Here is a 26,528-nt window from a genome sequence, read left to right on the forward strand (position 1 = left end):
AGTGGCGAGAGATCGAAGAGGGACGAGAGGAGACGAGACGCGTCGGAGGAAAGAAGAGAGAGACGCGACTGAACGAACCTTCCGACTTGTCGTAGTCGAGCAGGTTCTGGAACTCCTCCCAAAGCAACTCCGAGTGAGATCGAATGAGAACGTCCTCGCAGGTGCTGATGAGCTATTGGCGCGTCGCAAGAAGGAAAAGGAACGCGTCGAGGATCAGCATTCAGCGGCACGCCCTTCGGTCCTCTGCCTCGTCCAGATCGACAGATCGAGAAGATCGAGATACTTACCAGCTTCCTGGTGTCTCCGTGAAGGTACCTATCAACCCTGGTCTCCTCCTCCTTGAGTCTCTCCTGAGCCTTCTTGAGGTAGTCGCTGACGGAGTTGGCGGCCACGAACGCTTCCGACTCGGCCTTGTAGTACGACCTGGTGGACTCGATGAAGGCGGCCTCGAAGTGCTCCTTGTAGACGTCAAGGTTCTGTCGGTTGGTGTCCGAGATGTCGAGTCCGAGGGAGACTGAGAAAAGGGAGAGAAGGGAGAGAGAGGAAGTCAGCGACGCGTCGTCGAACGAGAGGAGCAAGACGAGCTCGTTCGCTGCTCTCCCTCGGAAAGACATTTGACAGGAACGAAAGAGTGAAGATTGGAAAGCTAGGCAAGGGAAAAGACATACCGAAACTGTCGACAACCTTCTTGACCAAAGTGGTATCGATCTCCTCTCCGTTCCTCTGCTTCTCAATCATCTTCAACAGCGCTCCCGCAAGCTTTTTGTTCTTCGACTGAACGTGCATGAAGTAGACGTTCTTCCACTGGACCAAAGCGAGCTGTGATCGAGGATCGAAGGAAAGGTGGAAGAAAGGTCAGCTTCGTCGTTTCCTTCCCTCTCTCCTTCACGCGTCGACTCTCGCTGGCTCCTCTCCATCCCTCCAACGAAAAAACCGCTTCAAGCAACCAAGCAAAGCATAGAGATCACTCACAGTGTAGACTCCGTAAACTCCCTTCCTTCCCTCGTCCTTCTCTCGCTTGACCCAATGTCGATTGAGGTAGGTGAAGAGTCGGTTGACGTAGTTGGCTCCGGTGGTGTATCGATCCCACTCTTTGGCGTAGTACTGAAGGAGAGCAAGGTCGTGGAGAGGGTCGGAAGCCTGTGAAGATGAGTAGAGCGAGTTCCGAGAGGGCGAGGGAGAAAGGCGGCGGGGAAGTTGGGAGGGTACGAGAGGAGAGGAGGAGGCGAACCGAAGGGCGAGGGAGATGAGAAGATGAGATCGAAGGAGGAGGAATCAGCTATACGTTGGAACACAAACACAGACAAGAGGACTTTCGAGCAGGGCGAGAGTGGGATGCAGAGTGTTGAAAGGGGGAGGAGAAAGGTGAAACGTACGGTCTTGAGAGTGCCGAGATGGGTGGAGAAGTAGGATTGCAGGTTCTGATAGAGATCTGATCCCATCAGGTTCGCTCCACCTGCACGATAAGAGAAGGATAAAGTAGGTCAAGACTGATTCTGAAAGCGTTGGAGCTCACGAAGGCGTTGACAACGAGGAGGGAGGAGGCGAGATACTCACTCCTTCCACTCCCCAAACCGAGACCGTCCGTCTTTCCCGCCGGCAGTCTGGATGAAGTGCAGTAGTTGTAGGAGACGGTGTAGAGAGACATGTAGTAGGAGTAGGACATTCCAGATTGGAGCCTGCGAAGGAAAGAAGGAGAAGGAGTCAGCTTTGGGGGAAAGGAGAGAAGATGGAAGGTGAGAGCTCGAGGAAGGGAGTGGAAGGAGAGATCGTTTGGAGGTCGGCCTCGATTAAGTAGACCTTTCCAGATCACAGACGAAGGTGTAGGAGATACAGATGAGGTCGAAGAGTGAAGATGTTCGCTCTTGAAGGTAAAATATGAGGTTCCTTAGACGCTCTCTCATCCTCAACCGAGAAGGAGGAGGTCGAGCGACCTCTGCTCCTCCTCCCCATCTTTCCCTCCCTTCGAGACCTCCTACACGTCTGATTCCTTCAAGATAAGCAAGTTGATACTTACTGCATCATGATGTGATCAACACCATCCTGAAGGAAAGCCCACGAAGTCCTGAGATCTGCTGATGGACTGAGAAGAAGGAGGAGAAGGAGAAGGTGGCGAACTTGTCAGCTCACGTCTCGCCGCGTCTCTCTCGTCGATCTATAGAGAATGCAAGCATTCTCTACTTACGGTGGTGCTACGGGATCGACGGTGGCCATAGTTTCTCGTCCTGGTAAGAAAGAGGGACGTTTGGAAGGGGTTGGGGAAGGGGGGTGGAGGGTAGGGAGGGAGGAGGAAAAGCGAGCTCGTTTCGAACCTCTTCCCTTCTTCTCTCCCAGCAAGCAACCGCATCAAGCTCAAGTCCTTCTTTTCCGATGTCTGACAAGGAAGCTGTTCGACTAGCTCATCACATTATCGAGAATCATTTCGGTCCTCTCGTCGCTGTAAGTCGCTCTCGGCCAGCTCTCCTTCGTCAAAGCTGACCTTCTCTCCTCCTCCTTCTCCTTTCCTCCTTCTCCAGCAAGTCGCCCATCCCCTTCTTCACCGTGGTCGACTCAACATCCCTGCTCTATGCAAGCTCTCTAAACTCGCTCCTCGACCTGTTCGAGCTTCGTTGATCGTTCTGATGCAGCACAATCTGCTCTGGTGGACGGGACCTCAACCGGTCGAACAAGGGAAACCTCCTCCTCTCGAAGCCTACGAGGTCAACATCAAGGCCATCATGGATCTCGTTCGAGTAGGAAGAGTCGTAGAGACGGCTAGGAACGCTTTTGGAGACGAGGTAAGTTTCATCTCCATCTTCTACGGGCGAAAGTCTTCGTCTCGTTGAAACGAGCGAGCTCGACTTCTCCTTCCCTCCCTCCCTTTCTCCCTCTTCTCGTTCGACGCGCCAAAACTGACCCACCTTTCTCTCGGAACTCGTTTCTGTACAGGCCGCCGAGATCGTCTACCTTCTCCTCTTCCGAGGCAAGCTCAAACTCTCCCAGATCCTCGAAACTCTCGCTACAAGGAACGTTACTTCTGAGGAGAAGGATCGAGAGGACGCCGCGGCTGCTGCTGTTGCTTCCTCGAGCTCCAAGAAGGACAAGGACAAGGACAAGAAGGGCAAGAGCAAGAGGAAGAACCAACTCGACGACTCGGAGGACGACGATCCCTTTGCTGCTGCTGTAGGAGGGACGACCAAGAAGAAGCTGGATTCGAAGAGTGCGTCCGCGTCTTCCTCCTTCTCTCTTCCTCTTCGCCCCGTCTCTCGTACCTCCTCTCGCACTCAAAGCTGACCTTCACCCTTTCTCCATCGTTTTCTCTCTTCTTCTCAGAATCCGCCCTCCTCCAATCCGTGCTCCTCACCCTCCTCAAATCCTCCTACATCCTCCCCTTCCACCCTTCCCAACTCGTCTCTCCGCGAGACAAACTCATCACTTGGAGGAAGGAGGAGCTCGCTGCGATCAAAGGAGGACTTGTGAACCAGACAGCTCAGAAGGAGAGGAACCTGGCGTACGAGAAGGCGTCCAAGAGGGTGGCGGACGAGAGGGCAGAGTGGTCGGACGTGAAGAGGGCGATCAAGAGAACTGGGTGAGTTCAAGCACGTTCTTCTGGAGTCTGAGAGTTGGTTGTGCGGTAGTGGTGGGCTTGGGATGGAGCTGGGGTAGGTTGGAGGGTGGCTGTGCGAAGAGACGGAGGAAGGAGGTGCAGACGAGGAAGGAGGACGCGATTGGAACGAACGCTGACTTCCTCTTTCGCTTTTTCGCCCGATTCCTCAGATCGAGCAAGAGCTCCAAGTCCAAGAAGATCAAGCTTGACGATGATGTAGAGACAATCGACGTGAGTTCCCCTTCTCCCTTCGCTTGCTCGTCGTTTCGGTCGTATCGAGCTGACTCGTTTTCCTTCTCGCTTCGCTTCGCTCGAACAGGAATCCATCTACCTCTACGTCAACTTCGACAAGTTCACCCTTCAGATCCGAAACGAGGTACGTTCTTTCCATCTCTTCCTCTCCTCTTTGCGCCGAAAACATCTTGAGTCTGATCGTCGACGCGTCTTCTTTTCTTTTCGATTCATCCTTCAGCTCGTCGTCAAAGCTGCCTCCGATCGATTCAACGTGGAAGCTGGACTCGTCGTCGATTCGATGCTCAAGTCTACCAAGGACACTCAGCTCAAGATCACCGAGTCCAAGACGGGTGCGCCTTCTTCGTTTTATCTCGGCCTCCCTCCTCGACCCGTCCGTCCGACCTGACTCTCTCCCTTCCCTTCCCTCTTCCCCTCCCCCTTCAATTCCACCTCCTTAGACCCCGTCTCCCTCCACCAAATCTCCCAAAACCTCCCCAAAGGCATCAAGCTCCACAAAGGAATCTTCGACCCGTCCTCCAACATCGACGAGGACTCCCCTACCTCCACCCTCATCCAAGCCTTCTGTGCTCTTCTCGCTGCCGAAGACAACCCTACCGCTCTCGGAATGATGTCTCAGTTCATCTCCAAGACCAAAAGCTCGAGGGACTCGACGGGGAGTTATGCTGTCGAGTTTGAGGTCGTTTGCAAGAGGTTGAAGAGGAGGGTGTTGGATGCGGTGGTGAGGGAAAGGTGGGGGGATGATGCGGCGAGAGTGATGACCGTGGTGTTGAAGCATGAGAAGATGGATGAGAAACATGTGAGTGTGGAGCGGATTTGGGGTCGGGGAGGGAGGGGATGGGGAGGGAGAAGAGGGAGGAACGACGGGTCGAATCAGGTCGAGCTTTTCCCTTTTTTTCTTCGTACTGACTCCCGCTTCCTCCCTTTCCCCTCTTCTCTTTCCTACTTAGATCTCCAAAGTAGCCATGCTAGCCTCCAAAGACGTCCGAGTCATCACCGCCTCCCTCTCCTCCGCTTCGCTCCTCGAACTCCAAGAGGTCCCCAAATCCGCCGAACGGCTCCCAGCCCGAACCTTCTACCTCTGGCACGTCGATCTCGCTCGAGCCTACACCGCTCTGATCTCCCACCTCTACAAGACGATGGCCAACCTGATACAGAGGAAGAAGTTTGAGATTGGGAAGATGGAGGCGTTGATGGAGAAGAGGAACAGGACGGATGTGAAGGAGAGTGAAGGGGAGTTGTTGAGCAGGGAGGATAAGGCGGAGATCAAGAGGTTGGATGAGATGGTGGAGAAGTTGACGTTGGCGGAGCAGAGGACGGGTGAGTGGGCCTGGTTCTTTCGTTCTTCGTTCTCTCGGTTCGAGGCGTCGGCTTCGTTTTCTTCGATCAAACCTGACCTTGTTTTTTTTCGTTATCTCTCGTAAACAGACATGAACGTTTTCATCCTTCGGGATCTTCCAGGAGGGCCTCGAGGAGTCTTGTCGTAAGTTCTGCTCTTCTTCCTCGCCTCGTCGAACCTTCGTCGCGCTCAACTGACCTCTCCCTCCTTTCGATTTCGTTCTTTCTTCGCCAGGCTAGAGCTCGAGTAAAGGGAAACTCGACGTCGATTAGATCGATCTGCAGCTCGAAATTTATGACTTGTTACGAGATGAAGGAGTGAAGGAAGAGAGAAAGAGAGACGTGGGGCTAAAACGAACGAAAGCATAACAAAGGACGAGGATACAATGATGTAGCAGAACGAAGAAGGACATAAGCTACTGCTCAAATCTCTCCGGTGGAATGAGCAACCTCCCCACCAACGAAGTTTTCAGCTCGTTTCTCGTTCGTTCCGATTTCGACCCTGTCCTCCTCTGGCCTCTCCAACTCGGACGGGTCGACGAAGAAGATGAGAGCGATCAACCCGACGAAGAGCATCAGGCTCATGGTGAAGTAGAAGGCGTAGCGATAACCTCGAGCGGAGGGAGTGGGAGAGTCGGGCGCAAGAGGGAATGAAGCTGGATCACGACGCGTCGACGAAGGGGTCAGCTTTTTGTTTGTAGAGGAGAATCAGATTGAGCTTACTCTGGATCGTCGTTGAGAGGGCAAGGAACAAAGCGGCTCCCAACTGTGCGAGCGTGTTGAAGATTCCGGCAGCGATGCCACTGCGAGGAAGAAAGAGAGCGGGAGATCAGTTGGCGAACAAACGAGCAAAGGAGTAGCGTGAGATGGGACGCACCTCTCTTCTCTTGGGACTGCCAACATCATAGCCACGTTGACCGACACGTATAGAAGAGCAGCTCTGCGTCGAATGAGAAAAGAGTAAGAAGACGCGTCAATTGCGCTCGAGAGTCTTGACGAACTGAAGACGTCGATACTGACCCTATGGATCCAACGACGAAGCCGGGGAAGCAAAGTCTGAAGAACAACAAGCCTTGATTAGTTTCAGGCCGGGAAAAAGCGGCACAGAAGGTGAACGAACCTCCAGTAATCCTCCTCGTTGTACGCAAACGAAAGGATCAAAACACCACCAGCCGAGACGATAGATCCGGAGACGAGCCTCCATCGAAGATTGAAGACGGTAGGTGGAATAGCTGCTGAACCAATGACCGTGACGAGGGCGACGATTCCCATGGGAAGGCTGTCGGAAAGAGACAAAACGAAGTGGGCCGGCGTCAGCGAGTGAGAAGACGGTTTAGATTGAGAATGTAGGAGCTATAGAAACACAGATACGCACAACTTTGCAGCAGTCAAGATAGCAGAGTTTCCCCAGACTGTTTGGAAGATCTCGGAGAAGGAGAGTTGGACTGAGCGACGAGAGGAAAGGATGAAACGTCAACTTCACTCTTGGAAAGAGTCGGGAAGTTCGAGCTGACCTTGGTAGAACCAGAAGTAAGGAGTGAGAGCCATAATTGAGATGAGGAAGAAGTTGGGGAGAAACCTGACGAAGTAGGAAGAGAGGTTCAATTCGAAGTTGAAGAAGAGGATCGAGAGACGTCGGACTCACCACGTTCGAGGCTTGATGAGCGCATCGATGGGATCGATTCGAGTCTGCCAGTAGAACAGGACGGGGAACAATGCGAGTCCAAGGAGAAGAGTGACCAGAGTCTCGGCAGAGTCCCTGGAGAAAGGAAGAAGGGACGTCAGCGAGGCGACATTCGAACTTCGACGAGCCGCGTCCTCCTTCGGAACTCACCATCCCTGTGGATCGAAAGATAGGAAGTCAGTAACGCTCTAGGTAGAAATTTTAGAGACCGAAAGACTATGTACGTTGATGTTGGCCGTGGTCAGACCGTAGATGAACAAGACTGAGCGGATAAAATGCGGGAAAGGGCGAAGAGGTCGAGAGTTCGAAAAATCGTCAGCCGCAATCTCACGCGTCGGAGCATAAGCGTAACAGTAGAAATGTAGCTGCTGTGTTGATACGTTGAGGAAGCGACGCAGAAACTCACCAATACTGGCTGTCTGAAGGAACGTACTCAACCACTCCATTCTTGGCTTCCTTTCCCCTTCTGGAACGACGTTGATGTTTTGATCGGTTTGGACGTGAATCCAGAGAAGGGATAACCCCGAGAGAGGAATCGAGATGATCCCGACGAACCAGAAGATCCCTGAGGAGAGAAAGACGACCGAGCGACGCGAGTCAGCTCGACAAAGCCGTCTCTCTCTCGTCTCCGTTCTCCTCACTTTGATGTGCACGCAGCAGTCCTTCTTTAAAACTTACACTTCCAACTGGCCAGAAGAAGTATACCTCCGAGTAGAAGACCGACCACACTGTGAGAGACGACGCGACGGGTCATGATCAGCGTTGAGGACGTTGAACGTACAGTAAAGAGGGTTGAGGACGTTTGCTGACTTTGTGATGGCAGCTGCTCCACCGAACACAGAGATCGCCATAGTTTGCTGGTCATTCGGGAAGACCCAGACGATGAGTCGAAGAGCAGCTGGGATCGTGATTGAGGCTCTGGGTCGCGTCGCCGAATGAAGACGAGTCAGTTTCGAACCGTCGTCTCTTCTCAACCTCCGCTGCCACGCTGCCAGATTGAGAGACTCACCCAACACCGCTGAAAGCTCTCAGGACGAACATCGCCACTTTGGTCTGAACGAAACCGAGTCCGACGCAAAAGACTCCAACCCAAAGCAGACCGACGATGAAGACCGGACGAGCGCTGGTGACGTCTGAGATTCGACCTCCAGTGAGAAGGAAGGCAGCAAGCTGGGATTTGGAAGTCAGGGGGAAAGAAAGTCAGCGAAACGAGGACGGACAAAGGGAGAGCGGTTCGGGGTTCGAGTGTAAAAAGACGAAGAAAGAACTTGCCGTGAGAGCGTCTGGCGGAGATGAAAAGAGACGAAATCAGTCAGGCTTGAGAGAGAAAGTAAGCCTTCGGAGACTTACAAGCGTTGACCACCTGGAAAGCGATAAGAAGGTGGGAGGAAGTCAACCTGGAGGATTTCGACGCGTCGCTCTCGTTCTCCAACCAAAGACTCACCCAGATACTCTCCGAGATCGTCATGTCGAGATCCTTTGCGATCTGGAGAGATTAAAATCCGAAGGGTTTCAGCAAGAGAAAACCTGAAGGACTCGTTTCCTTCGTCCCACAAAAGGCAGTGGAGGAACGCGAGCTGCTGTTGCTCGACAACCGCGAGCAAGAAGACGTAGCTTCGAAAGCACAGGAGTGCTCACAGCAGGTACTCCGATAACGATGCCAGAAGCAAGGAAGATGTCGATGAATTGCTGGGAGGAAAGAGGGAAGAGAAGGAGGGTTTGTAAGCAGAGAGGTCCGTTCGCAAGCCAGACGGACCCTTTCCTTCTCTCCCACACTCACAGCGAAGCAGAAGAGAGCAAGAAGGGAGTATCTCCTAGTGTTGGAGTATCTCGAAGCGTAAACGGCAGATTCTGGCCCTTGTTCTTGAGCGGGGACGGCGGGAGGTCTGCAAAAGGAAAGGGAGATGAGCTCAAAGAAACCTCTCTGTTCGAGGAGGAAGCAGCTCACGATGAAGACCTATCTCGAGCATTTCGAGGAGCCTCAATAGAAGGCGAAGGATCCGAAGACATCGAGAAGAAGAGTCGACGCTGGAAGGAGAAGGTGGTGGTTCGGAGGGAGAGAGTGGCTTTCGAATCGCTCTCTCTTTGCCTCGACGGAGCCAATTTTTTTGGTTCCGAGAAGTCAGAAGCGAGTCCGTTGCAACGCTACTTCTTACCGAGACTGTCTTTCTCACATCTGCTCGAAGGCAGACTCCAGGAAGTGGCACTCGACGCGTCGTGTTCGTCGTGGTCGTCGGTGCGTCGTTCTCTTCTCCTTCGAACTGCTGAATCTTCGAAAATACCTCGAGCTTACACGAAAAGCCCTGACCCTTCTGAATCTAAACTTACAAAACTGCTCTGAGTGTGATATCGAATATTGAGAGGACAGGAAAGGGAAATCGACTGAGTCGACTCGTCGAGCTCACCTCCAACTTCGACCTCTCCCTCCCTCCCTCCCTTCGCCAGAGGCGAGTTTCTCCACCCCCTACATTCAAGCCTCTACTCGCAATCTCTCTCAGGAAGCAACCTCAGCACTCAACCCGCATGGCCAGCCTCTTCCCATCAACCCTCCCTCCTCCCTCCCTCGACCTCCTCTTCGCCTGGTTCCATCAACGTCGAATCCACTTCGACTCTCGCCTCGAAGTCCGGACAGGTCTCGTAGACGGGGTAGATCAAGGCTGGGGAGTATGGGCTAGGGAAGAGATCGAAGAGGAGGACATGGGTTCGTTCCTTCCTCTCTCTGCTTCAAAAAAGGACATCAAAAAAAGTTGAGCTCAAGCTCACCGTTTCCTCCTTCCCTCCTCTCGTTCTTGATCAGTCTGCCGGATCCCCAAAACTTCGATCTTCACCCATCGAACCTCCACTCTTCGAGACACCTCAACCATCTGTCCTCCAGCTTTGACTCCGCCTACCTATCTCCTCACTCTGCATCTCCTGCACGAGATCTTTCTGGGTGAATCCTCGCCTTGGTTCGGCTACCTTCAATCTCTCCCTCGCAAGAAGATTCCGCTCGCTATGTTCTGGCAGGACCACGAAGGAGAGGATGGGAGGAAGGCTTGGGACATTGTCAAGGGTGGAGAGTTGGAGTGGAGAGTGAGAGAGGACGAGAGAGGGCTGGGAGGGAACTTGGAAGGGAGTGAGTGGGGAGGAGGAGGGATGGTGCGTCTGAAGCTCGCTCCTTTTCACTCTTCTCGCCAGACCAAAGCTGACTATCGTTTCGTCTTCGGTGTGAGCAGAAGGCTCTGAACATGTTCTTCGATAAGTTTATCCTTCCAAGCATGGCAGCTTCTCCTCACCTTCGGAACATCAAACCTTTCCCTGCTCCTCCGACCTTCGACACCTTCCTTCACGCGTACTCGCTCGTCTCCTCTCGAGCTTTCCACGTGGACGACTACCACCACGTCGGACTCGTAACACCAGCGGATCTGTGCGTCTTCTCCTCCTTTGGCTCTTCTATTCCCGTTGATCGTGAAGCTCTCAGAACTCACACATTCCTTTCGCGTCGCGTTTTCTCGTCCCTCAGATTCAACCACTCCCCTCTCAACAACGTCCACTTCCAAGCCGACGAGTTTGTCTGCGAGAAATGCGGCTCCCTCCTCCCTTGCATCCACGATGGACCTAAATCGTCTTGCTTCCCTGTGAGGCTCGAACATCTTCAAGATCTGGAGGAGTCGGATCTGCTCTCGCTTTTCGGGGAGGAGGACTCGACGGATATTGTAGCCAAGTGAGTGAACCTGTCGCTCTGATGTTTTACCCACGCGTAGAAATGAATTCTCTGCTTGTTGCAGTGAGCACCTATCCCCTGGCGAGGAGATCTTCAACTCCTACGGCCCCAACCTCTCTTCCTTTCGCCTGGCGTGCGAGTACGGTTCGTTGTCGTCCCTGCTCTTCCCACGCTTTCCCAAACCTAACGCAACCTCACCAAACCTTACCTTTGTCTTCCACTCGTCTCACCAGGCTTCATCCCCTCCGATGCCATGTCCCTCCCTCAAGACAAGATCCACCTTCCCCTCTCGCTCCTCTCTCTTCCTCCCCTCCCCTCCCCTCCCTCTTCCTCCCCTTCCCTCTCCACATCTACCTCACACTACGAACACGCCTTCATTGAACCTCTCTCGACTCCAGACTCGTTCAACGCACGCCTAAACCCTTACCACACCCTTCAAGAAGACCTCTACGTCTCGCCCGACGCGCACCTCTCGAGAGCGTTGTTTGAGCGGATCGCAAAGAAGGTGTTCGGGGAGGACCAAGATGGAGAACGGAAGGGATGGGAGGCTCTACTACGGGCTGCGGGTGGTGGGAAGGTGGGGAGCGAAGGGGGAGAGAAGAGGGAGGGCTGGGAAGAGTGGGAGAGGTTGAGCGAGGAGGTGGTGAGGGTCCTGGAGGGGAAGATCGAGGGGTTGAGAGAAAGGGAGGGTTTATGGGACTTGCTGGAGGTGAGTACATCGGCCTCTCTCGGCCCTAGAGAGACTGTTGGCTGGAGGAAGAGAGAACGGGAGGGATGGAAGGGGAGAGGAGAGAGCGAGAACGCGTCGTGCGACGAGCTGACCTTGTTCTTTGTTTTCCCTTTACGTGCACAGGACGAGCAAGCGGGACCGCTTTCCAAGATGGCTGCTACGTTGATCTTGGGAGAGAGGGTCACGCTGGAGGTGTGTAGAGCTAGGTGGACGGGCGAATCGGAGTGGGAGGGAGAGGGAGAGGAGCAGGACGAGGAGGTCGAGGGGATGGATCAGGACATGTGATGCTTCGAGAAGCGTGGAAGTTTTTCGTTTCGACTTAAGAGTACTTCCAACTCGACCTCACAGCTCTGAGCGTTCGTTGAGCGTGCGCGAGAAGATTTGCTCGCAAGACGACGCTCTGAAAAGGAACTGGAAGGTTCCGGGTCTGCCACGACCTCGCCCATCTCTCCCTCCCTCCCTTCTCTCCTCCACCCCCCATCTTCTCGTTAGAAGTCCCATCACCCCCCTTCTCCCTCCTCCCACCACACCCCCCCACCCAAACCTCTCTACTACTATGGCGGACGCTGCTGCTGCTCAGAACGCAGATGATCTCGCTACTTCCATCCTTCGACCAAAGAAGAGGTCAGCATCCTCCTTCCTCCCTCCCTCCCTCCTTCCTCTCGTTCCTCCTCCCGTCCCTCTCTTCCTCTGGCGATTCTCTCCTCTTCGACTGCTGTAGAAGCTCCCTACGTCGATGCATACTGACTCTCGCTCTGCTTGTTCGTGTTTCTCTCGTTCTTCAGCCCCAACCGATTGATTGTTCAAGAATCCGCCGGAGACGACAACTCTGTCTGCACTCTCAACCCCGCTACCATGGAGGTCTTGGGCTTCTTCAGAGGTGATACCGTCATCGTTCGGTGAGCTCTCCTCCTAACTTTCGATCTTGTAGTAGAAACAGAGGAGGAACGAACGAGCTGATCCTCTTCTCGATCTCCCCTTCCTCCCTCCACCTCCTCTCTCCTTCCTCTCTCCTCCTTCTCGTATCGCAGAGGAAAGAAGCGCAAGGACACCGTCTTGATCTGCTTGTCCAGCGATGACGTTGACGAGGGAAAGATTCAGATGAACAAGGGTGAGCACCAATCCATCTCAAGAAGGAAAGGAGCGGTGGCGAGGTTGAAGGAGAGATGAAGTCGTGGAAGCTGACGAGATCGCCCTTCCTCTCTCTTTTCTTGTTGTTGTCAGTCGCCCGGAACAACCTTCGAGTCAAGCTCGGAGATCTCTGCAATGTCCACGCCTGTCTCGACATCAAGTACGGAAAGAGGGTTCACATCTTGCCTTTCGATGATTCAGTCGAGGGTAAGTCTCTCCCTCCTTCCTCTCCTTCTCCTTCCCTTCGACTCCCGTTGGATCGGGAACGACCTTGAGCTCGAGCTGACTTCACTTCTGGATCTAGGTCTCACTGGAAACCTCTTCGAGGTCTACCTTAAGGTACGCTTTACTCTTTCTCTTTGCTTGACCTTTCCATCCCGAACCAAACCAAGCTGATCCGTCATCTCTCCTTCGTCTCTCCCTCTCCTCTCTCCTTCAGCCTTACTTCCTCGAGGGTTCGTTCCTGCTCCTTTCCCTCTGTCCATCGAAATCACCTTCGCTGACTCGATTTTCTCTTCTGCTCTTAACCAGCCTACCGACCTGTCCGAAAGGGAGACACCTTCCTCGTTCGAGGTGGAATGAGGACCGTCGAGTTCAAGGTCATCGAGACCGATCCTTCAGAGTTCTGCATCGTCGCTCAGGATACCGTTATCCACACTGGTGAGTTCATCGTTTTCAGCTGTGCTGTTCTCTTGAAGAGTAGAAGCTGATCGCTTGTTCTTTCGTTTCTCGTTGCAGAGGGAGACCCCGTCAAGAGAGAGGACGAGGAGAACAACCTCGCCGACGTTGGTTACGACGACATTGGAGGTTGCCGAAAGCAGGTAAATCTCTCCTCTCTTCCCTACTCTCTACTTACGTCCCAAGCTCTCGAAGCTGATCAGCTCGTTTCTCTCCCTCTCTTCGTCGTTCTTAGATGGCTCAAATCCGAGAGCTCGTCGAGCTTCCCCTCCGTCACCCTCAGCTCTTCAAGTCCATCGGAATCAAGCCTCCCAGAGGTATCCTCATGTTCGGACCTCCTGGAACTGGAAAGACCCTCATGGCTCGAGCCGTCGCCAACGAAACCGGAGCCTTCTTCTTCCTCATCAACGGACCAGAGATCATGTCCAAGATGGCCGGAGAGAGTGAGAGCAACCTGAGGAAGGCGTTCGAGGAGGCCGAGAAGAACAGTCCTGCCATCATCTTCATCGATGAGATCGATTCGATTGCTCCCAAGCGAGACAAGGTACGTCTGTTTCTCTTCTTGCTTTTCAAACGAGGTTGCTGATCGAGTTCTTGCTTTCCCTTCGAACAGACCAACGGAGAGGTCGAGCGACGAGTCGTTTCTCAGCTCCTCACCCTCATGGACGGTCTCAAGGTTCGTTCTACTCTCTCCTCCACCCTTTCTTCTCGAAGCCAACACTGACTGCCAACCTTTCACTGATACAGGCTCGATCCAACGTCGTTGTCATGGCCGCTACCAACCGACCCAACTCCATCGACCCTGCTCTTCGACGATTCGGAAGGTTCGATCGAGAGGTCGACATTGGAATCCCCGACCCCACTGGACGACTCGAGATCCTCAGGATTCACACCAAGAACATGAAGTTGGGAGACGATGTCGATCTTGAGCAGGTGAGTTGGTCGTTTCCTCCTTCCTCCGAGCTCGCGTCGTTCGACTCGACTCTGACTTCGTTCCTCTCTTCAGATTGCCGCCGATACGCATGGATACGTTGGTGCCGATATGGCTTCGCTCTGTTCCGAGGCTGCCATGCAGCAGATCAGGGAGAAGATGGATCTCATCGATCTCGACGAGTGAGTACTTTGGGCATCTCTTTCCGAGCTCGAACGTCGACCGTCGAAGCTGACCTTTTCTCCTCCCTTCTTTCTCTCTTCCTTCTCAGGGACACCATCGACGCCGAGGTTCTCGACTCTCTCGGAGTCACCATGGAGAACTTCCGATTCGCTCTCGGAGTCTCGAACCCTTCCGCTCTCAGGGAGACCGTCGTCGAGGTTCCCAACGTCAAGTGGGAGGACATCGGAGGACTCGAGAAGGTCAAGCAGGAGCTTCAGGAGACCGTTCAGTACCCCGTCGAGCATCCCGAGAAGTTCCTCAAGTACGGAATGTCTCCTTCCAAGGGTGTGCTCTTCTACGGACCTCCCGGAACCGGAAAGACTCTGTTGGCGAAGGCGATTGCGAACGAGTGCCAGGCCGTGAGTCCTTCTTCTTCTCTCTCTTCGATTCGACATCTTCCTCGAGCTGACCCGCTCTCTTATCTCCTTATTTTCGTTCTACAGAACTTCATCTCGATCAAGGGACCCGAGCTTCTCACGATGTGGTTCGGAGAGTCGGAGGCCAACGTCAGGGACGTCTTCGACAAGGCTCGAGCTGCTTCGCCGTGTGTGATGTTCTTCGACGAGTTGGATTCCATCGCCAAGAGCCGAGGAGGAAGTGGTGGGGGCGATGCTGGTGGAGCTGGAGACAGGGTTTTGAACCAGATCCTCGTGAGTCTTTCTTTTCGTCTCTTCCTCCCCGTCTCGTCTCCTTTGTTGCTGACCTCTCTCCCCTTCCTTTCCTTCCACGCATCGCTAGACCGAGATGGACGGAGTCGGAGCCAAGAAGAACGTCTTCATCATCGGAGCCACCAACAGACCCGATCAGCTCGATCCTGCTCTTCTTCGACCTGGACGACTTGATCAGCTCATCTACATCCCTCTCCCCGACGAGCCCTCGAGAATCTCCATTCTCAAGGCTACCCTCAAGAAGTCGCCCGTCGCTCCCAACGTTGATCTCACCTTCCTCGCCAAGTCCACACATGGATTCTCTGGTGCTGATTTGACCGAGATCTGTCAACGAGCTTCGAAGGTGCGTTCGACGATCCTTCCTTCCCTCCTCGAGTTCGTTCGCTGACTCCTTCCTTTTTCTTTCGCCTTCGTTTCACAGCTCGCCATCCGAGAGTCGATCGAGTTCGACATGAGGAAGGAGCGAGAGAAGAGGGACAGGGAGGCTGCTGCTGCCGAGCAAGGAGACGCCGCTATGGACGACGCTGCTCCCGCCGTGGACGAGGTCGAGGAGGAGGATCCCGTTCCCGAGATCACCATCGCTCACTTCGAGGAGGCTATGAAGTTCGCTAGGCGAAGTGGTGAGTTTTCAACGGTCCTTTTCGAGTGGGAAGAAGGAGGAGGGAAGAGAGACTCGAGCTGACCTTTGTTTTCTTCCTCTTCGTCCGTTCGTGTTCAGTGTCCGACGCCGATATCCGACGATACGAGATGTTCGCTCAGGGTCTCAGCCAGTCGAGGTCGTTTGGATCGACGTACGTTTCCTCAACTCTCGTCTGTTGCTTCCTCTCGACTCGAGCTGACCTCCCCTTCGTTTCCGCTCTCGCTCCAACAGGTTCAAGTTCCCCGAAGGAGGAGTCGAGGGTGGAGCTCCCGCTGGAGGTGCTGGGGCTGGAGCCGACGCTGGAGCTGGAGGAGGAGGAGCCGCGTTCGTGGAGGACAACGCTGAGGACGACCTTTACGCTTAGACGTCGAAATCGTTTCCTTTCTTTTTTACTCTTTGATCGCTTGTTCGTTTGGTTCTCGGTTTCCTCGTCTCGCTTTTCGTCTCTTCTTTCCTACCTACTTTTTCTTGCAGTGAGAACGCCTGTGAAATGAGCTTCTTCATCTGTTTCGTTCTGGGGTCGAAAGAGGGAGGGAGAGGAAGCAGAGAAGGAGGAGCAGTCGAACCGTTTCTTCGACCTGAGCGGACGAGTCGGTAGAGTCTGTGAGAGTACTGCAATCGATTCGTGAGCCTTGCTGGTCGAGAAGTTCGCTGGAAAACGAAGAAAGGAGAAGCGAACGACGCGTCGATGTTTCGGGCTGAGTCTCCCTCTCGAGGCTGTTCTCTTATCTGAGACGCTGTTTCGCATGCGAGAATTCAGAGGTTTTGATGATGAGTGTGCTGTAGCCTAAGTCCCGAGCGAGAACGACGGAAGGAGACGAAGACGAGAGGAAGAGGCTGGAGGGAAAGAAACGAACGAAACGCGTAGGACCTGCTCCGTCCTATCTATGTTCGGCGCTCTTCAGAGTATTTTGTGGAAGCGGTAGGATTTCTTCATATGCAGAAGTCTCTCTATAGACCATAAAAATCTGAATTCAGATGGAGGGAGGAAGGAGACGAGTCTTATGTACGCAAGGCTCACGTCCGCCTTCGACGCCTCCTTTCCCTTCCCGCCGTTCGTCGGTGCTGCCTTCGCTGCCAAGATCCAAAAGTTTCCGCGGTAAAACAGCAGTAGAAAGGTCACGCGCTGCTCGCCTTCCTCCCATGAAACACAAGGAGAGGCAAACGTCGACCTTCCTCCTTACCGGCATCGACCAATCAATCTCTTTCTTCCCCTGTTGCGTTGTCGGTTCCTCGCTGGCCAGTCAGGTGGTTCTGTAGACCTCTGAACTATTATTTCTGTCGCGCTCGTGAAAGACAAAAGGGCGAGCGGGTTCTGGAAGAGGGAGGTGGAGGTAGGAAGGGTCGCGACCGAGCCGCCGCCAGTTTTCGGTTTCTCTTCCTGCTTTTTTTTAGTTGTTGTTTCGGTTCTTCCCTCTGTCTCTCTGCTTGCCTTCCCCCAGAGTGGCCTTACTCATCCCTTCAGAGGCCCAGATCCCAGAGCGAGGAAGAACCAATGCAAGAGGGTGAGTTCCAAAAATAACAATCGAGGAAGAGACCACCGAAGGAAGATCGTTTGAAGTGCTTGCACGAGTCGGTTCGGCTGTTTGCTCCGGAGAGAAGTTAGTTCCGGAGGGAGACTGAGTCAAGAGAAAGGACTGAGAAGAACTCTGGACGACCTAGGATGAGTGAGAATTCTCACGAAGACGAAGAACAAGAAGATGGAAGCACGCGTCGAGAGATGCTGTCGCCAAGGGACGGTTTTTTTTTTCCCTTGGGCGGCAAGCTTCCGATCGGAAAGGGTCGGCTTAAAACGTGGACGTCATTTGCTAGGGGAGCGAGGATCTTGTGCCTTCATGTAGAGAAAAGGGGGAAGGCGACGAGGGAGACGAAGGAGGGAGGGCTGAGGAGAGGAGAGGCGATGAAGATCTGCTTTGCTCTTCCTCGGTCCGCTGGTCCAGGCCCATGCAGAGAGGAGAAGCGTGAAAAAGGAGGGGAAGGAAGGACTGAGTTGGGGGCAAAGGGTCTCCAGCCGAACGGGTTTGAATTGGAACTCACGTCCTTCCTCTTTGCGGCAACTGTTTCAGCCCGTTCTCTGGTCTGCATGTACTCGCCTTGCTCTCTTCCCTTTGGGATTCTTAGCAGTTTTGTTGCTCGAGGACTTTGTCTTTGATCTTATCTTATCATCTGCCAATTTTTAGCTCTCTTGGAGGTCTGCACCAAGAGAAAACGCGTTGAGAGTCGCGTGCGCCCAGGCCAACGATCTCTCGATTCAGCTGTTTTCGCTCTCTCTTCCCGCCCGCTTCCCCGGTCTGGGACCTTCTGGGACCCAACCTTCCCCTAACCGAGTCCCACTTTTTCCTCGAAATCCCTCAAAAAGAGAAAGCGGATACTCCCTTCTTCCCCCCATCAACCACCACCCACCCAAACTTCTTCCCTCAAGCTCACACTTCCCTCCTTCCCCTTCCCTCACTCAACCCTTCAACAACCACCCACCCCACCCCCAACACACACCCCCAACCCAACTACTACAATGGTGAGTTATAGCTTTCCTCGTCGTCAAAACATTCTAAAGACTCGAACGTCCGAATCGAGCGAGAGCGCTGACTTGTTGTGTCTCTCTCTCTTCTTCCCTCCTTTCTTCCCTCGCTTCGTTCTCGATGCTCTTCAGGCTGGAGGACCTGGAGGATCAGGCGCTGGAGTCAACTCCGGCTCGATGATGGTGACCATGCTCATTTCTGGTCAGTCGTTTTTTTCCTTCTGTTCCCTTGCCCGTTCTCTCTTCAACCTGACCTGACCTGACCTCGCTCCCTCTCCCCTCTCTTCTTCTCTCCTTTCCCTCCTACAGCTTTCGCTGCTTTCGGTGGGATTCTCTTCGGATTCGACACTGGATCCATCTCTGGTAGTAAGTATCCTTCTCTCCTTTCGTCTGCTCTGCTCCGAAACCTTCTCCTCTCGCTCTCGCTCAAAGGCTGACCCTCCTCTCTCCCTCTCTTCTTCTCTCAGTCATCGCCATGAAGCCCTGGCTCGCAAACTTTGGTCAATTCGGAGAACTTCCTGGATGTGAAACCCCTGGAGCCACTACCTGTGAGACTGGTTACTACCTCTCGACTGGAAACCAGTCTCTCGTCGTCTCCATCCTCTCCGCCGGAACCTTCGTTGGTGCTCTTCTCGCCTACCCTATCGGAGATCGAATCGGTCGACGACTCGGTTTGATGTTCGCCACCTCCATCTTCGCTATCGGAATCGGACTTCAGCTCTCTACCATTTTCGGAGCTTTCGGTACGTCTCCATCTTCCCGACGAGACGAGGCGCTCGAAGTCGTCGCTGACTCTCCCTCGCTCTGCTTCTTCTTCTCTTCACAGTCGCTGGACGAGTCGTCGCTGGTCTTGGTGTTGGAATCATCAGTTGCCTCGTGCCCATGTACCAGTCTGAGTGTGCTCCCAAGTCTGGTGAGTCCGAGCGATCTCTTCCGTCTGCTCTCCTCGTCGACCGCGTCCTGACTTCACTTCGCCTTCCCTCTCTCTCTCTTCAGTCCGAGGATTCATCGTCGGTCTCTACCAGTGGGCCATCACCATCGGACTCCTCCTCGCTTCCATCGTCAACGAGTCTACCAAGGATCGAGGAAACAACTCTTCCTGGTTCGTTGTCCTTTCCTCGCCTCGAACTGGACGCGTTCCCCTTCGATCCTGACCATCTTCTCCCCTTTCTTCCTTCTCTACTAGGAGGATCCCCGTCGCTGTTCAGTTCGCCTGGGGAGCTATTTTGTGCGGAGGAATGTTCTGTCTTCCCGAGTCTCCTCGATACCTTCTCCTCAAGGGACGAGACGCCGACGCTCGAAAGGCCATGGGCAAGCTCACTCGACAGGCTCCTGACTCCATCGCCGTTGACCAGGAGTGTCTCGACATCTCTATGTGAGTTTTACGATCTACCCCTTCTCTCTGCTTGTCCTCGTCGACCGCCAGACTGACTCTTTCCCCCTCTTTCTCCTTTCCTTTCTTCAGGGCCCTCGAGGCTGAGCTCGCTCTTGGAAAGACCTCTTACGCCGACTGCTTCCGAGGTGGAGAGGCTCGAAACGGACTGAGGACGTGGACCGGTATCATGATCCAGGGAATGCAGCAGCTTACTGGTATCAAGTGAGTTCTCGTTCCTCGCCTCCTCTTTCTTCTCTCTTTTTCGTTCGACTCTTGACTGAGCTCTCCTCCTCGTCTTCCTCCCTCCCTCAGCTTCATCTTCTACTACGGAACTACCTTCTTCGAGAGGTCTGGTATTGCGAACCCCTTCGTACGTTCCTTTTTCCTCTGTTTCCCGCCCTCGCGTCTTCTTTCGCTCATTCGTTCTTCCTCCTCCTGTCGAATTCAGATCATCACCATCATCACCAACGTCGTCAACGTCGTCTGCACCATCCCCGGTATTCTCATGATTGATCGAGCTGGTCGACGATCTCTCCTTCTTTGGGGAGCCGTTGTCATGTGCACTTGTGAGTTCACTCCTCGTCCTTCGTCCCATCTCCCTCCCCCTTTCTCACCCGCTGACTTCCCTTCACTCTGTTCTTCCTCTCAGGCGAGTTGCTCGTTGCCATCATCGGAGTCACCGTTGGAACTCCTGCCGCCGACGGAGCCATCAACCTTCCCGCTCAGCGAGGTGAGCAGCTCTTCTTCTCCTCTCCGTCCCGACGCGTCGCTCACCTTCCTCCTTCCCTTCCTCCCCCTTCCCCTCTTCCTTCCCACCTTCCTTTCTACAGTTCTCATTGCATTCGTTTGTATCTACATCGCGGCTTTCGCCTCTACTTGGGGTCCTATCGCCTGGGTCGTCACCGGAGAGATCTTCCCTCTCGCCATCCGAGGAAAGGCCATGTCCATGTCCACTGCCTCGTTCGTCTTCCTCCTCCTCGTTCTATCCTTCCGAAACAACGACGAGTCGCTGACCTTTTCGTCCTTCCTTCTCTGCAGCAACTGGCTCTGGAACTTTGGAATCGGATACGCTACCCCTTACCTCGTCAACCCTTCGTCCACTGGAGTCAACGGAACCAAAACGGCCAACCTCGGAGTCAAAGTCTTCTTCCTCTGGGGAGCTACCTGCTTCACCTGCATCGTCTTCACCTACTTCCTCGTCCCCGAGACCAAGGGTCTCTCCCTCGAGCAGGTCGATCTCCTCTACCGAGAGTCTTCCATCATCGGATCCAACAAGTACAGGTGAGCAGATCTTCCTTTCCTCTTCTTCGCCTCCTCGTCGTCGAAGCATTCAACTGACTCTCGCTCTCTTTCCTCTCTCTTCTCCAGGCAGGAGATGCTCGCTCGAGACGAGACCTTCATCCACCGAGACGGAGGTTTGCCCGCTGAGAAGCCCTTGGAGAGCAAGCACGTCGAGGACGCTCACAAGGAGCAGGTTTAGATTGTTTAGCTTTTGCTTCATCTTCGTCTTTAACTCTTCGGTTTCCTCCCTCTCTTTCTGTTCTTCTACGTTTCTCCTTACTTCGGGTTTCAGTAATCTAATGCAACGACTTCTCCACATCCTGATCGATTCTGAAAGTCCCAGCTCTTTTTCGGGAGGAAGAGGTCGCGTCTCGAGTCCGCTACGTTTCTGCTCTCCCAGGACCGATCCTGTTTGGTTCGAGAGACGACACACGCGCTGATGCAGATCAAGAAATAGGAGCTTCCCCCCAGATCGCTGTGAGTTGTTCATCAGGTTCGGAATTCGGGGACGAGAGGGAGAAAGGTCAGAACGATCAATCGCGACGCGACGAGGTCTGGAACTACGATAAAGAAACGGCGAGATCTTTTTGCGGTGTTTGATACAGCTTTCAGTGTAGACATAGCTGCTGTAGATGCTGATGGGGAGCATGAGACTCTCTGGGATGACTTTCGTCGGCGAGAGGACGAGGATGCAAACGAGCATGCGATGAAGCTTGAACCTGCCTCCTTTCTGGTACGAAACGAGTTTTACTCGCCTGGGAGACTCTGTATAAGAAACATCTATCCTGCAGCTGTCAGCTGCGAGAAAATGAAATCGCTGCAAGATCAAACCGCTTGTGTCCGAAAGAGGACGGCGAGCTATCTTTCTACCCCCACCCCTCACCCTCTCCTCTGTTCCCTCCTTCCTTTTATTCCCTCTACCCTACTCCGCCACTCTTAATCTGGATCACGATACCTTCAGCAACGTTTATCCTCCATCCGTAGCAGCCATGAGCCCTCAGCTCGCATCTATCAGCGCCCACTCTCACGGCGACGAGTCGAACGCTTCCTTTCGACGGGCCGTGACTTTGGGAGCTTCTATTATGGTTGGTGAGTACTCCTTCTGTAGACCTTTTGAAGCGGAAGGAAGAGATCTGCTACCTCGCTGAAGGGATGGATGACTGAGAGGTCAGGGGGCCGGGGAAGGAAGTCTCAAAGGAGAGAAGAAGGGAGGAGAGAGGAAGGAAGGAAGCTCGCATCACGCCGGGAGGGGGTCCGACGGAAAGAGAAGCGTCGAGCAGCTCTTCTGAGGAGCTCTGTAGGACATCTTCCTTCTTCCAGGGAGCTGGAGGTACCCTGAGGCACGTGGATGTGAGCTTGAAGAGCCTGCTGTTGCTCTGTGGTTGCTCGAAGAAGCTCTCGTTCGGAGCTCACACCCTCCCTCCTTCCTTCTCTCTCCTCTCCCTCACGCGAGACTGACTTCTTCCCTCCTTCGTATCCTCACAGCCCTCGTCTCGGGTACAAATTACGCTGTCGCAAACTACGCTCCTCAACTTGCTCAAGAGCTGAACCTATCATCCACTCAGATCAACATCGTGGGAACGGCTGGAAATCGTGAGGCCGTCTTCCTTTCTCGCTCGTTCCTGCGTCTCTCAACTCCCAGCTCACTCCTTCTTGACCTCTCCTTCTTCTCTTCAGTTGGAGTCTACATCTCGGGACCTCTATGGGGTATCATCGTTGACGCTCGTGGACCGAGATTGTAAGTTCTCGCATCTCCAAGCTCACAGCCTCCCCTCTTCTCGAAGCTCACCTCTCGCCGCCTTCTGACTCGTCTCGTCTCGTTTGGTACTTTCGTCCCTTCGTTCGTCTGTAGCAACCTCGCCGCCGCTTCTGTACTTCTCTTGGTCGGATACCTAGGAATTCGCGCCTTCTTCCTTCACACCATCCCGTACACAGGAACTGGCTCGCTCGTTCTTCTCTGCATCTTCGCCTTCTTCACGGGAGCTGGAAGTTCAGCTGGTCTCAGCGGAGGAATGAACTCAGTGGCGAAGGTGAGTAAAGTCTGCCTTCTAATGAGGTAGATGAACCATTTCTAATCTCTTTCTTATCGTTTCTTGTAGAGCTTTCCAGACAAGACTCGAGCAACCGCCGCCGGATCAGTTTTGGCTGGCTTCGGTCTGTCGGCCTTCCTCTTCTCAACCATCTCACACACGTTTTTCCCTGGGAACACCGGAGACTTTCTCGTTAGTCAAAGCTTTTCACCTGGACCGTTGTCGAAAAGGTTCCACAGCTCGAGCTGATCTGGTCGCGTCTCCTCTCTCCCTGTGTCGGTCTCTCTCCTTCAGTTCCTCCTCGCCATCGGCTGCTTCATCCCAATGTTCCTTGGAGTCTTTCTCGTCGTACCTATCCCTCCTCCCAAGCATCGACCTCATCCTCATCACACCGAGGAGTCCAACTGGGGTCGAATCGCCTCCTCATCGTCCGCTACAGGCTACCTCCCCATCCCCGACCAATCCGACGCTGAATCGACCTCGGGAGCCGAAACAGAGGAGGACGACGACGAGACTCATACTCCGAGAGTCAGGACGCGTCGAGATGGAACGATCATCGAACTCAGTCCCTCGAGGAGCTTCAAGTCGAACGAAGGAGACGACGAGGAAGGGATCTTGACGAAGGTTACCAGTCGAGTTAGCGTGGTTCCTTCGGTCGCTGGAGGAGACGATGGGGAAGGAATGACTGGAATGCGGTTGATGAAGGAGTTGGACTTCTGGATCTTGGCTGCCATCGTTTGTTGTTTGAGCGGGAGTGGCTTGATGTGTCGGTTTTGGCTCGTCTTCTCTCCTTTTTTCCTTCGCTCACTTGCTGACTGAATAATTCTCCTCTTCTTCCCGTTCCAGGGATCAACAACTGTGGACTCTCGACTCTCGCTCTCGTCACCAAAGGAAACCCGGTCTACGATCCTGAGTTGCTCTCGAAACTTCAAGCGACGCAGGTTTCGACCATCTCGATCTGGAATTGCGCTGGACGAATCCTCCTCGGAGTCATCACCGACGTCGCCAAGCATCGATTCTCAATCCGTCGGATCCACTTCATGTCGCTCGTCTCGTCCCTCTTCATCCTCTCGCAGGTCGCCGCTCTTTACACCACCGACGTCCGCTCGCTTTGGATCGTCTCCTCCCTGTTAGGAGTCGCCTACGGAGGTCTCTTCGGACTCGCTCCCGTAATTTGCCTCGAGTGGTTTGGTCTGGGTGAGCTCCGTCTCGTCGCTTCAGCGTCGACCTCTTTCTCGAACTGACGACCTCTTTCCTCCTTCCGCTCAGCCAACTTCTCCCTCAACTGGGGATTCGTCTCCATGAGCCCTATCCTCGGAGGAAACGTGGCGAACCTCGTTTACGGACGAGTCTACGATTCTCACACCGTTCGTTCTCTTTCAAAAAAAGATCTTTCCTCGTCTCTCATCGCCGCGTCTCGCCCTGACCACTTCCTCCACTCCATTCTTCTCCTTCGCAGGTTGGGAAGATCGCCAAAGCCGCTCTCGCTCTCGTTCGATCTCCACCCGTCTTGGATCCTTCGGACAGGTCTCACGACTGCTTCCTCGGGCAGGTTCGTCGTCCCTCCTCTCTTCGTCTTGAGCTCTCAAATGCGTCTGACCTCGTCTCTCTTTCCTCCTTGTCCTTATTTCCAGGGCTGCTACGTCCAAGCCTTCCACGTCACCACCACCGCCACCGTCCTTGCACTCGCACTTTCGTTGTTCGCTGGTTGGAGAAGGGAGAAGGCGAGTCGAGAGCGGAAGAGGAGGGCGTCGATGCTCGTCGTCGGGTCGGCAGCTTGAGCGGAGGAGACTTGGGTTCGGGTCAAGCAGGATGGCGTGTAGACTTTCGTTTTCCCCTTCATAGAGTTGTATTGTGTGCTGATGCTTTGGACCTTTAGATTTGTATGCTCTCTTCTGCTCTTCTGGGCGAGGCGACGAGGAGGGAAAGAATGAAGGGAACGACGAATAGCGAGAGAGAACGAATTTCTCGTGAGTCCTACGACCAGTTCCCATTCGTTGTACCAGCATGAAACCGGGTACTGACGGCCTATTTTTCAGAGGTTACAGAGAATCTGTCCCTTTCATCTGAGACTCAGGGGGAAGAGAGAAGCTCGACCCCCTCTTTCGTTGCCCTGCGTTTCGTCGAGAGGCCTTTTCTTCCTCCCCTTTTTTCTCTCTTCCACCTCTAACCACATTCTTCCCCTTCTTCCACCTCACTCTTCCCCACCCCTTCCACCTTACCCTTCAAGCTACTCATCCAGGCGATGTTCCCTTCCACTCTCGCTGCTACCCTGCTCCTTGCCGTCTCCGCGCTGGCCGTGAGCTCACCTCCTCCTTTCGCTTCCCGCTTCCCTCTTGTTCCCTCTCATGCTCACTCCCATTCTTCCTTCTTCCAGGCGGATCACGTCGTTACTGTTGGTCAAGATGCTTCGGGGGCCTCCAAGCTCGTCTACACTCCTGAGTCCGTCACTGCTGCTGTCGGAGGTGAGTCGACGTCTCATCTCTCGATCTTCGATCTCGTTTCCATCATCTCGTTCCTCGACCTCGACGCTCGAGCCTTCGCTGAATTTGCTCCCTTTCCGCTTTATTCTCTTCCCATCTTCTTTCGATTCTCAGATAGCGTGTGAGTACCCTCCTCTCCATTGGTATTTCTTGCAGCAGGAGAAGAAGGAAGAGATCGAAGCTGACTCGTTTTCCACTCGAACATTATCTTCCTCCTCGCTCGCAGAACCTTCACCTTCCCCGGAACCACCCACACCGCTACCCTCTCCTCCTTCGCTGCTCCCTGCACTGCCGCTGCTGATGCTACTGCTTTCAACGTCGGAGGAACTCCTGGAGGATACGCTTTCAACGTCACCAGCGACAAACCTGTTTGGGTTCGTCTCGCTCTCCCCTTTCCTCTCCTTGTTTTTTTCGTCGAGCACATAGCTGACCTCTTCCTCTTTCTCATCTTGTAACTTTCTATCCCTCAGTTCTACTGCAAGGTGAGCTTCATTCTTTCTTTCTCCCTCGCCGTCGTTCAAGACGGTCCTCGACGTTCGAGCTTCCGTCGAAGCCACTCGTCTACAGCCGCTGACTCTTTCTGTTTCTGATCACCAAATTCTACAGACCGGAAGCCACTGCGCAGCAGGAATGGGTCAGTCTGACCTCTCTCTTTCTCTTCTTGAAATAAAGTCGACGCGCTCGATCTGACCTTCTTCTTCTTCCCTCCCTTCTTCCTCAGTCTTCGCCATTAACCCGACTGCCAACAAGACCTTCGAAGCTTTCAAGGCTACGTGAGTCGTCATCTATTGTCATCTCGTCTAAGCAGTTAAGCTCTCTTTTCTTTCCGAGACCTGATCGTTTCCTCGTCCGACGTTCGTCTCGTATTCAGCGCCATGGGAGCGAGCAGCACCACCACTAACTCCTCTTCGCCGGCCGCTTCCGCCTCCTCTACCGCTTCCTCTGGCTACGGATCCACCGGTGCTGCTGGTCGAGGGTACGAGGTCGCTGGAACGGCTGCCATCGTCGGTGCCTTTCTCTCCGTCGTCGTTGGTGCTGTCGGAGTTTGAACGAGATGGGAAGCTTGATACAGAGTAGTAGCTCACTGGTTAGCTAGATCCTATATCTAACTCTCCTTTTCTTTGATGATGCTCGTGTGGTTGAAGTTGGTCGGAAAGCTTGAAGAGAGCGACGCCGAGAAATCAAGACGCGTCTCGCCTCCGCACTTTCGCTTTCTCTTCGAAGCAGACAAAGAGCCGAGAGGTGCACTACGTTCTTATAAAGTCAGGGAGCCCGTAA

The 26,528-nt window shown here is 53.9% G+C and overlaps 9 protein-coding genes across 9 annotated transcripts in view; 7 read left to right on the plus strand and 2 right to left on the minus strand.

Annotated features, from left to right (window-relative positions):
- CDC53 (cullin CDC53) overlaps window positions 1-2,276 on the minus strand; it is a 5,266-nt gene extending 2,990 nt beyond the window's left edge. The window contains exons 1-8 of the mRNA XM_076638301.1: window positions 2,186-2,276; window positions 2,018-2,083; window positions 1,558-1,679; window positions 1,377-1,456; window positions 973-1,140; window positions 669-819; window positions 288-514; window positions 79-172 (exon numbers count right to left, since the gene is read on the minus strand). Of these exons, the coding sequence (XP_076501120.1) occupies window positions 79-172; window positions 288-514; window positions 669-819; window positions 973-1,140; window positions 1,377-1,456; window positions 1,558-1,679; window positions 2,018-2,083; window positions 2,186-2,214 (937 nt within the window). The 5' untranslated portion in view covers window positions 2,215-2,276. The remainder of the gene's footprint in view (window positions 1-78; window positions 173-287; window positions 515-668; window positions 820-972; window positions 1,141-1,376; window positions 1,457-1,557; window positions 1,680-2,017; window positions 2,084-2,185) is intronic.
- Window positions 2,277-2,296: 20 nt separating this feature from the next.
- On the plus strand, window positions 2,297-5,487 carry RPC82 (DNA-directed RNA polymerase III subunit C82). Its single transcript, XM_076638302.1, has 11 exons — window positions 2,297-2,439; window positions 2,517-2,777; window positions 2,929-3,199; window positions 3,313-3,568; window positions 3,757-3,817; window positions 3,906-3,962; window positions 4,059-4,170; window positions 4,279-4,637; window positions 4,789-5,158; window positions 5,267-5,321; window positions 5,412-5,487. The coding sequence occupies exons 1-11, from the start codon at window positions 2,371-2,373 to the stop codon at window positions 5,425-5,427; spliced, it is 1,887 nt and encodes a 628-aa protein (XP_076501121.1). The 5' UTR covers window positions 2,297-2,370; the 3' UTR covers window positions 5,428-5,487.
- Window positions 5,488-5,520: 33 nt separating this feature from the next.
- BDY24DRAFT_437457 (major facilitator superfamily domain-containing protein) lies at window positions 5,521-8,870 on the minus strand (the record flags this gene model as incomplete). The annotated part of the gene is made up of 20 exons (XM_076644270.1): window positions 5,521-5,832; window positions 5,900-5,979; window positions 6,054-6,116; window positions 6,197-6,232; window positions 6,297-6,455; window positions 6,552-6,621; window positions 6,691-6,755; window positions 6,822-6,935; window positions 7,007-7,015; window positions 7,267-7,279; window positions 7,416-7,425; window positions 7,539-7,588; window positions 7,642-7,778; window positions 7,870-8,030; window positions 8,118-8,143; window positions 8,211-8,223; window positions 8,305-8,346; window positions 8,499-8,549; window positions 8,641-8,746; window positions 8,809-8,870. 20 exons carry the CDS (start codon window positions 8,868-8,870, stop codon window positions 5,600-5,602), a joined length of 1,500 nt encoding a protein of 499 aa, XP_076501122.1. The 3' UTR covers window positions 5,521-5,599.
- A 388-nt stretch (window positions 8,871-9,258) lies between these two features.
- Window positions 9,259-11,612, plus strand: BDY24DRAFT_373526 (uncharacterized protein). The gene is made up of 7 exons (XM_076638303.1): window positions 9,259-9,561; window positions 9,658-9,998; window positions 10,076-10,266; window positions 10,363-10,563; window positions 10,628-10,707; window positions 10,797-11,272; window positions 11,417-11,612. The coding sequence occupies exons 1-7, from the start codon at window positions 9,384-9,386 to the stop codon at window positions 11,576-11,578; spliced, it is 1,629 nt and encodes a 542-aa protein (XP_076501123.1). The 5' UTR covers window positions 9,259-9,383; the 3' UTR covers window positions 11,579-11,612.
- Window positions 11,613-11,614: 2 nt separating this feature from the next.
- CDC48 (AAA family ATPase CDC48) lies at window positions 11,615-16,073 on the plus strand. Its single transcript, XM_076637625.1, has 18 exons — window positions 11,615-11,917; window positions 12,079-12,192; window positions 12,325-12,404; window positions 12,518-12,631; window positions 12,729-12,763; window positions 12,864-12,879; window positions 12,956-13,084; window positions 13,163-13,245; window positions 13,338-13,646; window positions 13,716-13,778; window positions 13,850-14,035; window positions 14,109-14,215; window positions 14,305-14,614; window positions 14,699-14,905; window positions 14,994-15,266; window positions 15,345-15,543; window positions 15,642-15,714; window positions 15,795-16,073. Exons 1-18 carry the CDS (start codon window positions 11,850-11,852, stop codon window positions 15,925-15,927), a joined length of 2,499 nt encoding a protein of 832 aa, XP_076501124.1. The 5' UTR covers window positions 11,615-11,849; the 3' UTR covers window positions 15,928-16,073.
- Window positions 16,074-16,510: 437 nt separating this feature from the next.
- Window positions 16,511-17,866, plus strand: BDY24DRAFT_373539 (uncharacterized protein). Its single transcript, XM_076638304.1, has one exon. The coding sequence runs from the start codon at window positions 17,227-17,229 to the stop codon at window positions 17,713-17,715; it is 489 nt and encodes a 162-aa protein (XP_076501125.1). The 5' UTR covers window positions 16,511-17,226; the 3' UTR covers window positions 17,716-17,866.
- A 209-nt stretch (window positions 17,867-18,075) lies between these two features.
- BDY24DRAFT_367785 (sugar porter family MFS transporter) lies at window positions 18,076-20,936 on the plus strand (the record flags this gene model as incomplete). The annotated part of the gene is made up of 14 exons (XM_076637989.1): window positions 18,076-18,078; window positions 18,214-18,283; window positions 18,391-18,447; window positions 18,549-18,824; window positions 18,908-18,994; window positions 19,078-19,183; window positions 19,268-19,456; window positions 19,547-19,678; window positions 19,769-19,826; window positions 19,905-20,022; window positions 20,106-20,186; window positions 20,287-20,416; window positions 20,495-20,737; window positions 20,825-20,936. 14 exons carry the CDS (start codon window positions 18,076-18,078, stop codon window positions 20,934-20,936), a joined length of 1,662 nt encoding a protein of 553 aa, XP_076501126.1.
- A 1,370-nt stretch (window positions 20,937-22,306) lies between these two features.
- On the plus strand, window positions 22,307-24,796 carry BDY24DRAFT_373562 (major facilitator superfamily domain-containing protein). The gene is made up of 7 exons (XM_076638305.1): window positions 22,307-22,767; window positions 22,837-22,959; window positions 23,062-23,533; window positions 23,614-23,964; window positions 24,037-24,134; window positions 24,227-24,319; window positions 24,402-24,796. The coding sequence occupies exons 1-7, from the start codon at window positions 22,750-22,752 to the stop codon at window positions 24,546-24,548; spliced, it is 1,302 nt and encodes a 433-aa protein (XP_076501127.1). The 5' UTR covers window positions 22,307-22,749; the 3' UTR covers window positions 24,549-24,796.
- Window positions 24,797-25,012: 216 nt separating this feature from the next.
- BDY24DRAFT_367787 (cupredoxin domain-containing protein) lies at window positions 25,013-26,299 on the plus strand (the record flags this gene model as incomplete). The annotated part of the gene is made up of 8 exons (XM_076637990.1): window positions 25,013-25,066; window positions 25,145-25,232; window positions 25,365-25,371; window positions 25,477-25,624; window positions 25,721-25,732; window positions 25,857-25,884; window positions 25,972-26,023; window positions 26,122-26,299. The coding sequence occupies 8 exons, from the start codon at window positions 25,013-25,015 to the stop codon at window positions 26,297-26,299; spliced, it is 567 nt and encodes a 188-aa protein (XP_076501128.1).
- Between the last annotated feature and the right edge of the window lie 229 nt (window positions 26,300-26,528).

Source organism: Mrakia frigida (genome assembly GCF_051309035.1).
Source record: "Mrakia frigida strain ATCC 22029 unplaced genomic scaffold BDY24scaffold_1, whole genome shotgun sequence".
Taxonomy (NCBI): Eukaryota; Fungi; Basidiomycota; class Tremellomycetes; order Cystofilobasidiales; family Mrakiaceae; genus Mrakia; species Mrakia frigida.